Genomic DNA, 18,082 nt, shown 5'->3' on the forward strand with positions numbered 1-18,082 from the left:
TCCGGGTTATTTCTGACTAATGAGAACTACACAGTGCACCCATCATTTCTAACAAGACAAAAAAAACACAATCACACTAGCAGTCAAGATTCACTTTCAGAGGGAACTTGAGGACTCACAAGATCAATAATTATATCAATGAAATTATAACAGCAAGACCAATGTTGGCAGTCATGCTGAGAACATGAACACTGTTGAACCAGCACCTTAGATATGTAATGAAACTGGAATGTTACCGATTTGTTTTTTGTTGGTTTGTATTTTAGGATGTGTGAACAGTTGGTTTTCCCCCGTAAGTCCTTCCTGTTGCTTTATATTTTGGGTATGACCTTGGTGACATCCGCCTTCCCTCAGCGTCGACTACCTCTCAGGTGATTATTCACTATATCTTATAAGTGCAGTTATTATTTGCTACCTTCTTTCTGTGTTCTACTTATTTTTGTATCTGTGTAGAAAACATAAAATGAGCATTTATTTTGTCACCTTATTTGATTCCAGAAGAATGGATGAATCAGAGGAGTCTAAAGAACATGACTGGGAAGTCCTCTTCCCCTCCATCGCCCTCCGTGATTGGAGCATTCAAATGGTGTCGGTGCCCAGCCTCAGATCAGCAGCTGACAGCAAGGCAGGACTGATGAGGAAGGCATGGCTCTTTGCTCCTGGGAGGGCAGAGGCAGGGTAACTGTTTTATTATGGGGGAAATACAGTGTGTTCAGACCTGGTATTAGTAACACATGTCCTAAGAGAACAAAAGGGAACAGGTCTAGGAGCTGGTCTATTGCTGCCTCATTTGGTAAGATATAGAGATAGATATAGTAGAATGAAGCAGACAGATTTTATTAGGTGACCCTTTTTAAAATAGCTGTTTTTCCTTCCGACAAGCACAAAGAAGCCAGCGTAGACTGTGTCCAGAGTCGACCCAAAGCATAAGCAAACTAATTGGCTGCTTGGGGCCCCCTGGTGGTGTGTGGAGAAAAAAACATTTAACATTTCTCATTTAGTGCACATCGGTTCTAGGTTTTAAAAATGTTCAGTATCACCAGTCTAACCCTTAATACAAGGCTTTTGTGATTTTACTGCCCTCTAAGGTTAAACAACTACATCAGTGACACTGTTTTGAAGTAAATAAAACAACTAAGATTAATGCAATTCATAATGTTAACTCTGTAACAATAATAGTCAAACACCAGCTACTCTGAAGAGGTGGGAGGGTAGCCCTTATCAAATTCAGCTTAAAGCCCAATGACCAATGGGCCAGCACTGTGTCAGCACTTCAGACGACATTTCTCAAAACCTGAACAATCCCTTTAACAACATGCATATTAACTATTTCATGTTAAAATGGCTACCTGTGAAAAAAAAGGTCTCTAATTGGACTTTGTACAAGTATGTTCCTTTCTAAACTATGTCCAGTTTGACACGAGGACTCTCATCAGGTCATAGTCACATCTGAAAGAAACTTACAGCAGTAATAGATCTACCAATTTGATATGATATGAACTGTAATGTTATCTACATCAAAAAGGGTGAATATTTTCTGTAATTGTGTTAGTGTGGTACCTGGGTTGTTTTCTGGTCAATAATCTCCTGGTGTTGGTCTGCACGTCGCCAGAATGGCAAAGGCGTGGCCTTCCGAGTGGTCGTCTTAGGGAGTCGGGATGGTGAAGAGGAACATGGTGGTCGCCGACGACGCAGCCTTCAGAGAGAAGAGCAAGCTCTTCACCTCCATGGAGAGACAGAAGTGGCTCAACTCCTACATGCAGAAACTACTGGTGGTTAATTCTTCAGGATGATTTAGTCTTTGCAGCATTTTTTTTTTACCTTACACAAACCAATTCTCTGGGTGAACATACCCAACATACCAAACACATAGAGCAGACATTATATTTTCAAAATTGTTTCCAAGAAAGCTAAATGAACACAACAGAAATATGAAAATAAATGTGTTTCAGTGTAAGGGATAAATAAAGATGCACATTTTAAATGGTTTTAACTTGTGTTTGGGTCCAATCACCAATTCTGATGTCCTGAAAGTAGGGATGGGCAATAATTCAACAACATACTGTGTATCACAATATATTTTCATCATCACAGATATGACAAGGGTGAAACATTCATATAATGTACGCACTGTGCAAGCTAGACAGACAATTGCAGTGAATATTTTCCTTCAGATGTGTGAAAAGTTTCTTTGAATAAATAAAATAAATCAACTTCTTTCTGTCATTCCATTTCCCCCTAATGTCTGTATATAAATATTGTTGACATGACAGCTGCCAAAAGATTTAAATAAAAAAAAAAACCTGCCTCCTTCATATTGGGTGGGATTTAATAAACTAAGTACATGTCATTTTGCAGCATTCTGTATTCAGGATATTTGGCTTTATCTTTTTGTATACATTGTTCATCAGCTTTACCTAAAATCACAGCTCTGTACCTATCACACAAGGATATTTACTATGGTGTCAAACTATCTCTTAAAAATCTCTAAATACATTATACAATATGTCCACACACAAACCAGTGATTCATGCTGAAAGAGTCATATTGTATATAAAATAGAAACACACAATAGTATATGACAGATGTGTCATATACTATTGCAAAATATATAAGTTCAAGTAAAAACAAAACAAAAAGTCTATGGTGGTATCAGCACCAGTCCCTCCAGGTCACCAATCACTTCTTGCAGCTTGAGCCGGTTTTCAAGTCTCAGCCTGTCCCTCTTCTCCAGCAGCTGAGCCTCGGTCTGAAGCAGCAGCTGTGAAGCCTGAGATGCTGGCAGCACGTCTGAAGGTTCAACACCACCGTGGAACTTCTCTGCTGTGTAGCTGTGGCCTCTGACTGGACTCTTACACTGGAGCCTGACTCTGCAGGTCTGGGAAAGGGAAGGCAGGAAGGAGAGAGAAGAAAAAGAGGACGAGCAAAGGAGAAGACATCTAATCCAGTCTTTAAGAGGTTATGCAGGTCAGCTGAGCAAAGATCTTGAGTCTAAGTTGTGTCAATTATGTGAGGATGAACAGATGGAGAAACACTATAGTCTAACGTTCATCTGCACACATTTTGCCAAATGACAAATTTTCTGTGCTATTTGACACACAAACGATGGATGTCTGTGTGAATCACCTGTGCTGTGGGTAGTCTCATTAGCATCTCCTCACATGTCCCTAGTCTTTGGCTGTTGTGATGATACACACTGGGTGTATGTGGAGACTCCTTGGCAAAAGAAGGTATCTGATGGCAGTCCATCACACTGTCCTGCACATAACACACACACACACACACTTCATCAACAAAAGCTTCTACCAAATGAGGTGACACTAAGGCTACGTTTACACTAGCACGGGTATTTTTAAAAACGGAGACTTTCCCCTGCATTTGTGCTTTTCGTTAACACACAAACGGCGATCTCGGCTCTCAAAACGAATATTTCTAAAAATTCCAGCAAAAGTGGAGATTTTGGAAAACTCTGTTTTCTCGTTTGCATGTAAACGGAGAAAAATGGTGGAAAACAGAGTTTTAGGCAACCTACGCTCCAAAAATACGACCTTTTTACATTTGGTTATGATCATTTTTACATGTTTGCATTTGCAAATACAGCTCCTATATTACACAGAGGAGCAGAGACGTATTAGGGCTCGGAGGTGAGCCAGACCGTGTCACCGCCAGCATCGCCGGTTTTGGGTCCGACCTGGGCGGACTGCTGTCTGGTGGGAGAACTTTGAGAATGAGGTTATTAATGAGGTCATGGAGGAGTGGTGTGACAATTTTAGAATGTCACGATCATCGCTGCTGTCACTCTGTCACCTGAATAGTTTCGTTCGTACATCGAGGGTGAGAGGTCAGTCGTTGTTGTTGTTGTCGTTGAGGATTCTGATTGGCTTGTATGGCTTTCTCCTTCCTCTTACACTGCCGCCCACAGGCTTGGCGTTATGATGGCTCTCGACAGCATATTTATGCAGGTTAATATAAACATAAACTTTTTTGAAAATGACGATGTGTGCACAAAGTTATTTAGGAAATGGAGGGAAGAAAATATCCGTTTATAAAAAATATCCAGCTAGTGTAAACGTAGCGAGAAACTACTTCTGTGTTGATTTGTGATCTAATTTTCCTGTGCTGTTTTATCTCACTCACCATCCAGGTCCAGAAGACATTCTCCACCTGTTTCCAGTTCAGATATGCCTCTAGAAGGTCACACAGCTGCCGTATACGAACATAGTCCTACAGGACATACACAAATAAATTTAAAAAAATATATATATACAATTAAAATGTACTCATTCTAACCATAAATCTGGGTCAACTTGCTTCAACTTTAATTATAATAATTATAGTTAATAATTATATGTCAACACACACACACAATTACCTCTTTTAGTGCTGTCGAGCTTTGATTTGAGGAGGAAGACACAGAGGGGGAGTGGCTGGCAGCACAAATCTGAGAAGTTAAAATTTGACAGTCACTCTGTTGCTCTACAACCATATTTGTTCATAATGTTTTGCTAGGAAATAACAGAGTAGCCGCTTGTGGACATGGAAAAGACGAGACTTTCTCACAGTGTGAAGTAACCGAGTCCGCTCTTCCAGCATGGACAGCAAGATCCGCCTTTGGTGTCTCAGGCAGCCGACGAGCCACTGAAGTCTCCGCAGCGAGGAAGAGTCGAACTGGAGCTCATGAGGGACCAGAGAAATCACCTAATACAGACACAGAGAAAAATATGTTTTACAGAATTAACCTTTCCAATGCACTATAGTGGTGTTCATGTTATACCAATGTTACTCACAGGTAAAGACGTGAGTAGAGTCTTGTCGAGTTGTTGTACTCGCTGTGTCAGCAGTGTCTCGAGTGTCCCTGTAGCGAGCAGCCAGCCTAGTGCCAGGAGAAGATCTCTGCTGGAGAAACTCTTTGCCTCCTCTTCTTCTCCCGTCTGCCTTCCGTAATATGTCCAGTCAGCACGGCAGCCAGTCTGCCTGAGGCCAGCAGCCACTGCCTTCCTGTGCTCTGATGCAGACAGGCAAAACCATACACTGTCAGTTACTTTTACTTAATGCAGTTAGAAAACAATGTTTTTCATTAATTATGTGGTACTATTATTGCTGTTGTGCACTTCATTCATTTCTCACTTCAGTTAATGTTTTTCCTTTATTCATTTATCTATAGTGACCTGCTATGATGTATGGCTTGAAGACAGTGACTGAACAAACAGAACAAATACAGCAGGTACGAAAAATCACAGCAGTCCAGGACAAGAGGCATCAACAACAATACACACATCTACAAAAGAACCATGTTACCCACTTCCTCTTGGCTGTCCACCTGCTTCAAGGGAAACAACACCAGTTCTCTGAAGGATGTCGGTGAGGAGCGGCCAAAACTGACCTTCCTAGAAAACAACAGCAACCACAAAGCCTATAATATACAAGCATATTTACAATATCACACAATTACATTTGCCACAGGAATTTTTTTAAATTATTATATATATATATATTTGTTGTTGTTTGTTTGTTTGTTTATGCTATATTGAGAAACATTGAGATTTGTGTGGAGCTGACAGACTCAATCCCCACTGTCTCTTGTGGGACATTTGTTTATATTAAAATGCTAGTACAAACTACACCATTACGTTATTGCAGGTACGACATTGACAACAACAGATATCCAAACGTACCACCTCGAATCCACCACCGAATTTTGCCCGTCTGAAGGTCTCAGGAGTGGGGACAGCGTCCAGGCCGGTGGCGGTGAACAGTCTGCACAGAGTCCCAATCACCTGCTTCACCTCCACATTCACTGACGCTTTTTTCCGCTGCATTACAACCGCGACAAACTACACACACTAGTTACATTACAAACAGCATGATACATGATGTTCCCGTACACACATACAGTCAAATTCCACCTCCTTTATTCTGCGTTTAAGCTCATGGTTTAGCTTAAACTTTTGGTATTTCGCGCCGGTGACAACTTCCGGGTACGACGTCGCGCATAATAACAACGTCACAAGCATGACGTCATCACTCCGCGTTCTACCTTGCTTCCATGCTACTCATGATAGAACTCCAGTTTGGGAATTAAACTCTCGTTTTGCCCACTTGGAGGTTTTTTTTTAATTATTTTTTATTTTTATTATTAAATTGTAATTTGACGCTTTTGTTTGTGTCCACCAAGCTTTTACCTTTGTCACAATGAATTCGGACGCGGAGGACTTAATGCCGAGGCTTCTGCCTGTGGAGTTTGAATCCAGCACAGTGCAGCTGGACCTGAAAGGACCACCGAGGAACCCACAGGAATATCTGCGACAAGTCCAGTGAGTTCCCCTCAGCCACACTCCCCTTTGTCTTTGTATGGACCGTGGACAGCATTTGTCTCATACAGGGGTTGTGTGTTACAGTTAAAATGTTTTCTTGGTCAAGCATTGCTGCATGTATTTTTGTTTTACATGCGTCCTTTATCATCAGGTTGGAGGCATCATTATGTCCAGAGGTGGTAGTTGCTCAGATCGACCCCAAGAAACTCAAGAAACCAACAGTGAATGTATCAGTGAGTAAACAAACATATTAAGGTCTGGTCTTAAAATGGAGAAACACGTATACCACCAATTTGAGGTGTTAAGGAGGCAGGAATTTAACTGCTGCCCCATGTCTGAGAAGCATCTTCTCTGTGTTCCAGGTTCCAGGCTGCCATGCTGCTCCCACAGGTCTTTGCCCCAGTCTCAGTTGGCAGCAGCAACAAGTCGGTAACTTCTCAGAGCTCAGACAGGTAAAAGAAACTAACTCGAGCCGATTTAAAAACCACCACAACCTGAAATTGTTCAGTTAAGAATTTGTTTTCATTTCAGACAATCGCAAAGAACAGAATTCACTGGAGCAGCCAGACTCTGGACGACAACGTGCAAATGGTGAGGACATGACATTGCGAACCATTTCTTTCTGTGGTTAAAACTGTGAAAATACATTATTAGTAGTGACAATAAGAAAAGAGGCCTGTTTGTGTGTGTTTCACAGCCAAAGCTGACAGATGAAGAGGGCTGGAAGCGGTTTTGTTTAGGGGAGAAGATCTATGCGGGCACATCATCCTGTGACACAGAAGTGGAAGCAAAGCCTGGACTGGACTATAGCAAGGTTGTATAGCTTGAGTATGTATATACCACAGAGCCTTGAATGTGACTGGACTAGATCACTGATGGATGCATGTGTCTGTTCAGGTGGGCTTCCCTCCCTTCCTCACCATCGTTAGCAGACTCAACCAGGTAAAATCACCTCCCTGTTTCAGTTTTACTGGATCTTGTCACACACATACATTGTCTGATGTGTTTGTTTTCTTTCCTCCCAGACGACAGTGTTGATGGTGTTGGAAATCCTCATCGGTTGGTTTGAGGAGAGAGAATTTGTTCCACAGCTGGTGAGTTTGGTCGATGAAGTTGTCAATCCTTCTTCTGTGGGTTGCTCGGTTTAGTCATCTACACTTGAAAACACCTGAACTCCACAGGAGTGTGGACACAGAGCATGACAACAGTAATTGTTTGCTGCAGGGTTGCTGGTTGTATGCTTTATTGGCCTGTCTGGAGAAGCCTCTACTGCCTGAAGCACACTCCTGCATCAGACAGCTGGCCAGGAGATGTTCTCAGCTCCGTAGCACACTGGTAGGACACTGATTTGTTGCTTTTTTTTGAGGGGGGGTTCTGTGGATCTCCTTTGCACCAAACTGACTGAGGTGATGGCTTCAGGTGGTCACAAACCCACATGATGACATGATTTTCTGCTCCCATCTCCCACAGGAGAGTCAGGAGGACGAGAAACTGCCTGCCCTCAACCTGCTAATCTGTCTTGTTGCCAGGTATCTATCAAGTCCACACAGGTTTACTTTCAATAGGTTAAATAAAAATAAATCCAGAATAAAGACAGGTTTGTTTGTTTTTAATTTACTGGTCTGACTAAAACCTTTTGAATGGCCCATCAAAAGCCAAAATGTCACATATACAGCGAGTTAGTTTTGTTTTATAATTTACTTCTGTTTACTTCAAACTGACCTGAAAATTGGTTCCTAATGTTTTTTTTGATCCGCAGATACTTTGAGCAGAATGATTTGGCAGATCAACCTGAGTGAATGGTTTAACTGCAACTGATGAACCAGCTGTTACAACCAGGAAGCTCTGACTGATGCTGCATGAAGGAAGCAAACTCAGCAGTCACATACAAGATCTAACACTGGAGAAGTGAAGATCCAACACAGAGAAAGGTGACCAGCCAAGAAAAACCCATCAGTGGAAATAGAGACTTTTACAACGGACTGTGGCTGTACTGTAGGTTAGGGTGAAAGCACAGAACGAGGTCAGAGTGCTGTGATCATAAATCACTTCATCTTGAGTTGTTTTTTTAAATTGAATATTTCAGTGAAAGGTAATTGAATGTTTTGTCTAACGAACCGATTTGTATATATGTTGGTCTAAGTGTTTTAAAGCTGCCACAATAAAGATGCAAAAATTACATTGAAGTCCAACTTTTGATTTCAGATCTGATCATTAGATTCAGTGCGACATCAGCAGCTCATGTACTGACAGACTGACTCCACTGGCCATTGACAAGCTGCAGAAAATGCACTAAAGCTTAATTCATCATTGTAAGCATTTAAAACAAAATCGAAGGTCCACATGGTGGTGTAGTGGCTCTTTGCAGAAAGATAAAGGTCTTTATAGAGGTTTGCATGTTCTCCCGGTGTGGGCATAGTTTTTTTTCTGGTTTCGTCCCACAGTCCAAAAACATACTGGAGGTTAATTGGACACACAAAATTGACTGGGTGCGAGTGAGAGAATGGATGGTGGTTTGCCCTGTGATAGACTGGTAACCTGTCCCCATGTCAGCTGGGACTGGCTCCAGACCCTCATGTGAAGGTCTGACACCAAACAGATCAAATGACACAGATTTCCACCAATACCTCACCTTTATTTTAAAGTAGATCAGTCAATACAAAAAAAATTGAGCGTTTCAAAAAGCATTTTTAAGCATATCACAGACATGATGAAAGACCATGACATCAAACAGTATCATTTTAAGTGTTGTCACATCAATTTGAAAACATCTAATGCTCACAGCTACCGTAACTGCCAATGTTTCAACCAGTAGCACTGTGATTAGGATTTAAAAACAACAAAACATTCAACACTTTCTTTTCATACTCGCGTCCCACAGACCTCTGTAAAATCCAAATGTCAGATCATTTGATTTTAAAATGACAAACAAAAGTGTACAGTATGCTTCTCCTACCTCAGACCTGTTCAGTCAGGAGCCCAACTAGAAATGGCCAGATGCACCACAGTGACTAGAAAGTCAAGTTTACACTTCAAAAAGTAAAAAAAAAGTTGTAATGAAAAACAGCCAGTCAGTAAGGTTTTCAATTTTGACATGACCATTAAAGCTACACAAAATCCTCCTGCATTACAACCTTCAAGGGCCTTATGTGAAAACTAATTTTACGAACAGTTAAAACTGCTGTCATTGAGCGAATGGCTGGAAGTTTTTTTTTTAACCAAATAAACAGAAGCTGGATTACAACCATATTAGCGTCTCTTGTCTTTCCTGTCTCTATCTTTATGCGCCCTGTCGCTCCGGGACGACCTTCCCCTTCCTTCCTCACTTCTCTTCCTCCTCTCTTTCGATCCCTTCGAGTCCCTTCCTCCTCCACCACTCCCTCCTCTCTTACGATGACTTCTGTCTTCTCCTTTCTTCCTGTCCCTGTCTGACGGCCTCCTCTTGCGCTTACTGGCATCGTGGCTGTGACTTCGGCTGCTGTTAGATGACGAAGATGATGAGGACGATGAAGACGAAGAAGAGCGGCTCGACCCAGAGGACGAAGACGAGCTGCCGCTCGAGGATGAGCCAGAGGTAGAAGACGAGGAGCTGTTACTGCGACTGCTGCTCTTCCTTGAATGCTTTGCCTTCTTCCTCCCTCTCACACCGTCACCCTCCTCCTTAGAGGGAGCAGCAGAGATGCTGAGCGCCTCCTGACTATCAGCCAGTTTTTGTGGAGCTTCGGGCTCTGATTTCTCTTCTGCAGGCTGGTTCTCTGCTGCAGAGTTGTGAACCTCTAAGCCAGGAACGACGGGATCTTGCGCTAACTCGGTGGAGGCAGGTTGGGGTTCTGGTGTGGGAGAAGACCCTCGAATCTCTGGGGATTTTACGGACTGTGGTGCTGGTTCCCCTGCAGTGGGACTGGGTTGGGGTGGCTCACTGGTGTCTGGTGCCTCTAGGCTGGTTATGGCTGGTTCAGAGGCCTGCTTGTCTTGGGTCTTTTCATTTTGGAGGTCTGCGGATTCCTGTTTAACATCTGTTTCTCCCACATCTTCTACTCCCTTATCCCCCTGCTCCCCCTCAACCTCCATCTCTTCTGAACCTGGACTTGCCTCCTTCTCTGCCTTTTCCCTCTGCTCCCCACTGTCCTCAACTCCCTCCTCCTTTTCCTCACTAACCTCCATTCTCTCTCCCTCCTCACCTGCCTTCTTCAACCCTTCCTTCTCCTCTTCCTCCCTCTCCTCCCCCTCCTTCTTCTTCTCCTCTACCACCAGTCTCTCCTCCTCCTCCTTCATCCTTTCCTCCTCATCGTCCTCATCTTCCTCCTCCTCCATCTCAACATCTATCCTGTTACCTGTCACCTTGACTATCTGACCTGCTGGCTTACCCTCCTCTGGGCGGTCCATTCCTGTTGTCTTGCTGTCCTGGTCGCGGTTTTGCTGTCTCCGGGGGCGGGACTCCATTTTACTGAGGTGTTCGGCAAATGCCTCACGCCTCTCGTCAAACACAGCTGAGAAGAGGAAGAGGTTACATTCGGTTACAGGGGTGATTAACACAGATTATTTTCATTTTGTAATGACAAACATGAAATTTTAACTTCAATTTCACAGTTTTGACAGTTTTCATGCTCTCGAGAGCACAGCATCTTTATGTTCAGTGTGCAAAAAAGAACCCACAATATCAACAATGTTGTCCACCACAGTGAGCTAACAATTTCTAAGTCATGTCCAAATATTAAGTAGGGGTGGAGGATTCAGAAAATCTCCCAATTAATGTCTGGTATTTTCCAGCCATCTTCACAATAGAAGTACAATTAGAAGTATTTCAACTAGTTGATATTTGTCATGAACCACCAGCACAGATAAAAAGTAATGACAGTCTTGCATAAGGAGCTCTACTAACCGTTCAGTTTCTTGTTGGAGTCGTCATGGAGCTTTTGTGTAGCGGAGCACATTTTTCCAGGCAAATAGAAGATGGGAGGCTTTGTCTTGGTGCGGATGTATTTCACCAAACGATTATTGTGGCTGGTCCACTCCTCTTGCTGTAGATGGATGGGTGAGAGGGTTACTTAGAAATCAGGGCGGTACAAAGTTTCTTTGGCTCTTCTGTAAATATACTTTTTAGAACCGAGTCGATGAAATGACTGTTGGTACAGTATACTTTTGAGGTGGCTTACGTCACTGTACGTATTTTTGAGGACAGGTTGAACCCACTAAAATGTGGCACCGATAGGATTAAGGGGTGGAGACAGGAACACTTTAAGTGTAGGTATGACTTGTCTAACAGCCAACACTTTGTTTAAAAATGAACAGATGTATCATATGCAAACATTGTTTTAGTGTGTGTATTTATATGTATATATTTTATTTTCTCATGGTGCACGGATTGAAATGTGTGTGCAACTGCGTCTATAGAAGGCTTCCTTTTTTTCCCCTATGTTCATGAACACAGCATAGCAGTCACTGTACGAATGATACAATGTGAAAATCGTTTGAAATATTCCTGAGTAGTGACCTACAAATAAATAAAATACAGCAAGACTGAGATTCCCACAAATTCTTATACCAGATTCCTACTACGATCTCTAGCGATAATGTTCAAGTGACGAAATATTAAAACGCAGCAGGAGAATCTAGAGATAAGTCATGTGACAAGTGAGTGTCCTGCTTCCTGGACACTCTGGACAAGCTCCACCCCCCTCACACGGAACCTCGGGACATTTGAACATGTGTCAGTATGACAATCCCCTGCTGTGTTTTTCAAGTGTATGCCAAACAACAGAGGATGTCCAGACTGCTTTCTCCAGACATTATCCTGAGTTTGTGGTTGAAAATGGCCCAACGCTGTTCTGTTTGGACCGTCATTTTAATCACGTTGTTAGAACTTTCTTACCAGCTGGGCTAATTCCACCTTCTGTTCCAGTAGCCTCAGCTCAGTCTGTTTGGCTCTCCTCTCCTCAAACAGCTCCTTCTTTTCATTCTCCACCTTCTTTCGTTCGGTCTCCGCCTGAACTTCGAGCTTCTGCTCAATCTCTGAACGCCGCTTTTGCTGCGAGAGGGAAAAAAAAGAGAGACAGATGAGCCAAAAGATCCCGCTGCACATGGAAATACATGATAAATAATTAATGTTAAGGTCACCATTTAAACTTATAACATTGTCATATGCAAAATAAATAAATCAAAAGGGCATTTTCTACAACACATGGATTCACAGGAGGGGCCTTTTTACATCCATCACATTACTCTTCTCAATGTTCAGACAGATTAATGAGAAGTTTTAATCCATCAGTCTGGTCCCAGTGAAATTATCGCCATATTCAAATATTTAGGGACATTTTGCAGTATTGGCCTTGTATCACACACAGATGGGGTGAGTCATTTGGAGGATCAAGTTTTGATATTTGAAATTAACAGAAAGAAGGAAAAAAGGAAGAAAAAAAAGCTTGACCATCAACATTCATATAGGCAGCATGAATACAAGCCAGTTTTTTCATCCTCTAATCACATCATACATCAAATCTTAATTGTGATGTAATACGATGTTTTCCACATGGGTGTTCTGGTAGCATATGCTGTTTGACCATTAACATGAAAGTCAATGTTTTCTGGCTGCCCAGTTCCCCAACCAATGCCATGTGGGCAAGCATGAATGGCCCTGCTGCTGCAGTATTGACTGGATCTGCTCACCTTGTCTGTCGAGATGTTGGACTCCTGTTTGAACTTTTGCAGAGTCCCCATCAGCAGGCCGAACATACGCCGATTCCTGACCAAGAAAACACAAACCCACGGTCACTCATCAGTCTCTCAGTGACAACATAATCTTTATTCCAGACACAATGGCGGTCCATAGAGAATACAATAAAAAATATAAACATAGACATAGTATGGATAGTATAGAACACAACCAGATAATGTTGTGCCACCCTGGTCAAAGCCCACTTTTCAAAAATAAACTTCATAATTCCACAAAGGTGGCAGCCACTTATTGCATAAATAATGACAAACAAAATGAATACATAAAATGATATTGATACTTTGCTTTGTGCCACCTGTCTTCCCCACCACCCCAATTTCTTTGATCACATTAATAATTAAAATATTCAGTTTAAATGTATATCCGAGTCAAGGCAGGTTTGACGTTTCTGTTGACAAACCTTTGTTTGCCCTTGTCATCCATGGTCTGATCTTGAATGAGGTCTCGGCGTGTTCGCTCCTTGGAGGTAGCTACTACAGACGACTGCAACGCCGGCTGGAGTGGAGACAAGACAAGGCAAAACTGTTAGGTTGATTTGTCTAAGACCAAATAATCACCATTATATAAGAATAGGTTATCTCTTAGCATAATGTGTGTACAGCACCAGAGCTACACAGTTGTGCTTGTATTGTTAAAATAAATACTACAAGTGAGTGCAGCTTTCAAACAGCATTTGTTTAATATTTGGATTATGTTGAATTTCTATTATGTTGCAATAGATTTTAAAGTCTTGGTGACAATAGAATTGGTAGACAATGACGTATAAACTGGAAAAAGCACACAGAGCGTAAACCTCTGCCAAGTCACCTTTCACAATCTCCAACCTTGCAAGGTTAATTGTTCAAAAAAACATATCAATTCTGATCTGCACCACTAAATTTAGAATTTAAAATGTCTTGTATGGGCCATAAACTACATCCCCAGAAAATCAATTCTGAATACATGATTTATTTATATCATGTTACTCACAGGTAAAGGCTACCAAAAACATAACGATAAAATCACCCACACAGACGTGTTTCCAAAGGTCACATGAATAACAATGAGCGGACAAACCCCGTCTTACCTTTTTGACATCATCATCATCCTCGGCGTCGCTGTCGTGACGCGCGTCTCTCCTGGCCCTCTGGTCCCCTGCCAGCCTGCACATACACACAAGAACTTAGATACTTCCCGATAAAGCTTATAGTTAGGGCATCTCTTAGTTAGGCTGCTATAGACATGACATTTACATCTGCTCCTGGTCTCTCTCTTATGTCTCTACCTCACCTACTTTTTATTCCATCTCTCCGGCCCCCATTTTTCCTTTCACCCCAACTGGTCGAGGAAGATGTCTGCTCATTTAGGAGTCTGGTTTTGTCAGATTTCATGCTGTTTTTTTGTTTTTTAAGAGTTTTTTTTCTCTCCACTGATGCCTAGTCGTTTTTGCCTTACTATATACAGTGCCTTGAGATGTATGTGTGTCATGATTTGGAACTACACAAATAAATACGTCACAATATCTAATAGCAATTGCAGCGTTCCCTGACTTGACTAAAATATTTGATAGAGGGAGATTTTGGATTAATCTACATTAAAAAAAAAAAAAAGATCTCACCTCAGCAGGGCTCCATCGATGTCCCTCTTCTTGACAGGGGGGCCGCCGCTTCCTATCTCCGAGAGACTGCGCCTGTAAAAACACAGAAGTATATTCAGACTGTAAGAATGCCTTGAACCTTGAGGAAATTAATTCCATTCATACCTAGTGAGCCAAAAGAATTGACAGTCAATTCCTACATAAATGCATTTTACAGTGGTGTAAACTTTATTATGCCTCTTCCAGGCGTAGTGAGTTCCAAAATTTTACAAGACTATTACGAATCTGTGGATCTAAGAAACTTGGCATAACCAAGTCTGATATATGTTAACTGAATAAAATCAATACATCACTTCATGTTGGACAGCCAGTGGACATAGATTGTAGCAGAGCACATGATGTAGCCTGATATATTAAAACGGTGTATAATTTTGAGTTGCCACTGATAAAGGGTGATCAAAATGAAATTATCAAGGTGGCACCAAAGTGGTGAGGCTACGTTGTACTGTGTCATGGGTTTTAAGAGCCTGCAAAAATGTTCTCACCGACAGAAATTTGAGTTGACCACCTCACAGTAGGTGTGCACAACCAACTTCATTTTTAACTTGCTTTGAAGACAAAACTAGATTTCATCATTTGATCAACATCTTCTGACATTTTATGGATCAGACCATTTCTCAGTTAGCCGAATAATAATCATAATCGATTATGAAAATAATTGTTACCGACTGTTTTCATAATTAAATTTTCCTAAATTTAATGAATTTTCATCAAATAGCTAATATCAGTAAATTGTTGATCTGCGTTGCAAAAATAATTATGTTCACAAAAGCCTTGTTTAGTCCTAAATTAATTTATTTAATTAAATTAAATATGTAACCTTTTTTTCCAAGCGGCCAAATCGGAAAAATATTTACATTTAAGGAGACATAAATAAAATCCGACTATTCATTTAGTAATCGCTGCAGACCTAATATTTTGTGTATCCTTAATTTTATGAGCTGTGGTGCTTTGTCTTTCACAGAGAAGAAAACCAACTACTAAATGCAATAATAAATCTAATTGTTTACATGTTACCATTTTAGAATCAAGTCTCACCTGAGCAGGTTGACTCCTCTGCCTCTACCTCCTCCAATGCCTGCCGTGGGGCCGCCGAGTCGACGGATTTGACCCGGCCTAAACACACAAAATATGACCAGTTCAACATCAAACCATGATCGTCACCCATTCCGTAGTTACAGAAAATGTTGTTTTGCATGCAATACTTCATTTAATTTCAGTCATTTTGTTGCATGTGCCTTACATTACCAAACCAAAAGCGATACCGCCTACTGCGAGGCCTATGAACAGGCGACCGACGTTTACATTTTAATAAGGCTTAACGTTAAACATTCGTCTCCGAGTTGTTCAGTAGGTTTGTGTGCACATGTAAACAGTTTGTAAATGTTTGCTGACCCGGCGAGGACATTCCCGTTTTCCTGGTCTGCTAGCTAGCTAAACAACTGACGCTAGCATCGTCATTGGAACGCTAGCAAAATGGTTAGCATATCCCTATAAATAAGTAAAACGGTAATTTGGCAGTGGGTTTTTACCTTGACTCATTAGGGTCGCGTCCCGTTAGTTTGCGAATATTATCGTCCACATTTTTCAAGCCTTCTTTTGCCTTTTCGAGCTGGTCTTGCAAGCTCCGTACCACCACCGCCATCTTGCTTCCAGTGAGCGCGAATCACGTGTTCCTTGTTCGTCTCCGAGTTTTTTTTCTTCTATCTTCAATTAACACGTGCTATCGCGCACCAGCGCCACCTGCAGCTCTGGAGTGGAGCTAAAAAAATAATAAACTGACCTACAAATAAAATAAAATGTTGTCACAGCCTGAGGTGTTATTATTATTCATATCCACAAAAAATAAACAAAAAAAACGTGTATTTTATGTTTTTAAAAAACAAGTACAAAGAAACAAACTGCACAAACCATATATGACAAAAAAAATAATATTTAAATACATTGTCAAAACTTCTACAGCTGTCAATGAATACATTATAGCTCTTCTGTCATCTTTTTTTGATGCCATCTTCCATTACTTCTTCAAAACATGATAAATACATGATATGGCTGTTCGTTATTTACATATTGTTTCCAGCATCAGCATGTAAGTATCAAATATCAATATCAAATTAATTTATTTTCTTCTGTTCAAGTGTTTCATATACTTCAGTGACATGGAGCACGGCTCCCTTGTGTTAAAGCAAGATGATACTGATGATAGAAGGATAGAAGTTATTATAGGTTTACATTTTAATATACCTTTACACTACACCTTATCTATATCCAGGGCCAGCCCAAGCCTTTATGGGGCCCCAAGCTGAATTTGATTTAGCTAACATGTAATTACTATGAGGACTGAACATAGCAGGGACACCATAACTGTTCTCAATATCTCCATCCACCAATCAATCATTTCCCTGTTAATTCCCACTGTTGTGTTGTCATGGCGACAGTGATTGAATCAGTGTGTCATGTCGCTTCCTCACTAAGGATGTGTGAGCAAACCCTTCTGTCGTGATGGAAGGAGTTCATGTTAGCGTCTGCTCTTCATCGGTGACCAGGAGTGATTCAGGAGACTTTAGGCCTACAGAAGTTAGGGGGTTTTACAACCATGATGTCAATGCAGTCTCTTGTACAAATCTCTTTTAAATGGTAATTTAAAGGGAGATCTCTCACAAGATTCAGCAGGTAACGTGGTTAACCCTTTAAGGTACTACTCAACCATTTGGTCGACCACACTTTCAGTCATCTCATTGAAAAATGCATCAAGCTGAACTCACTAACACAAAATTAATGTGACTTGTTCTGTATGTTGTACTTTATGAATTATGCAAACCAGGTTTATTATGAAAGGACATCTCAACCGTTTGGTAGAGGCCTGTAACTAAAATACTGTAAGGTCTAATAAAAAAAAATAAAAAAAATATGTAGACTGTCATTATTGTTATCATAAGTAAATAAAATAAAATAATAAAAAATGCAAATAAATCATTTTTCCATAGCTTTTTTCTTGGTGTGTACCTTAAAGGGTTAAGGTGTTTTTAATATGCTTTAAATAGCTTTATATTCAATTCAATTCAGCTCAGATTTGTCAGAGAAGATCGCGGTTGTCATGGTTGGAAACACATCTTTTAAATGCCAGTAAGTGAGAGAATGACACTGCATTACCCACAATGCCTATGAAGTTGAAAACAGCAAATAAGACAATAGAATCAAATGACTTTTAAATGCTTTTATTCATTGATTAAAAGAGAAGCATTCATTCAACATCAATTCAAATCACTGTTGGGCAGGTTGACTCCACACATGTACGCCACCTGTCAGTTAAGGGGATTTACATGGGTTTGTAACGTGTCCTCCCTTTTCTCCACAACTAAACTGTTATCACTGATAAAAATCGTTTTTCCGACAAAA

General features: G+C 41.0%; 4 protein-coding genes across 4 annotated transcripts; 2 read left to right on the forward strand and 2 right to left on the reverse strand.

Annotated features, from left to right (window-relative positions):
- Positions 1-267: 267 nt before the first annotated feature.
- On the forward strand, positions 268-1,793 carry LOC310942388 (tuberoinfundibular peptide of 39 residues-like; the record flags this gene model as incomplete). The annotated part of the gene is given in 4 exon segments (XM_083907768.1): positions 268-371; positions 499-678; positions 1,613-1,646; positions 1,650-1,793. Coding segments are annotated over 4 exon segments (462 nt in total).
- Positions 1,794-2,641: 848 nt separating this feature from the next.
- tedc1 (tubulin epsilon and delta complex 1) lies at positions 2,642-5,819 on the reverse strand (the record flags this gene model as incomplete). Its single annotated transcript, XM_083908117.1, has 7 exons — positions 2,642-2,878; positions 3,127-3,258; positions 4,138-4,224; positions 4,561-4,698; positions 4,788-5,005; positions 5,303-5,387; positions 5,676-5,819. 7 exons carry the CDS (start codon positions 5,817-5,819, stop codon positions 2,642-2,644), a joined length of 1,041 nt encoding a protein of 346 aa, XP_083764243.1.
- A 285-nt stretch (positions 5,820-6,104) lies between these two features.
- Positions 6,105-8,423, forward strand: gemin2 (gem (nuclear organelle) associated protein 2). Its single transcript, XM_083907831.1, has 10 exons — positions 6,105-6,314; positions 6,466-6,547; positions 6,677-6,766; positions 6,846-6,905; positions 7,012-7,128; positions 7,212-7,256; positions 7,340-7,408; positions 7,539-7,649; positions 7,785-7,843; positions 8,074-8,423. Exons 1-10 carry the CDS (start codon positions 6,193-6,195, stop codon positions 8,111-8,113), a joined length of 795 nt encoding a protein of 264 aa, XP_083763957.1. The 5' UTR covers positions 6,105-6,192; the 3' UTR covers positions 8,114-8,423.
- Positions 8,424-8,992: 569 nt separating this feature from the next.
- On the reverse strand, positions 8,993-16,344 carry pnn (pinin, desmosome associated protein). Its single transcript, XM_083908217.1, has 9 exons — positions 16,216-16,344; positions 15,722-15,799; positions 14,645-14,716; positions 14,114-14,189; positions 13,448-13,542; positions 12,981-13,056; positions 12,187-12,342; positions 11,197-11,335; positions 8,993-10,804 (listed from the first exon to the last, which is right to left on the reverse strand). The coding sequence occupies exons 1-9, from the start codon at positions 16,326-16,328 to the stop codon at positions 9,564-9,566; spliced, it is 2,046 nt and encodes a 681-aa protein (XP_083764343.1). The 5' UTR covers positions 16,329-16,344; the 3' UTR covers positions 8,993-9,563.
- Positions 16,345-18,082: the final 1,738 nt, after the last annotated feature.

The sequence above is a fragment of the Microchirus variegatus genome (genome assembly GCF_963457635.1).
Source record: "Microchirus variegatus genome assembly, chromosome: 21".
Classification (NCBI taxonomy): domain Eukaryota; kingdom Metazoa; phylum Chordata; class Actinopteri; order Pleuronectiformes; family Soleidae; genus Microchirus; species Microchirus variegatus.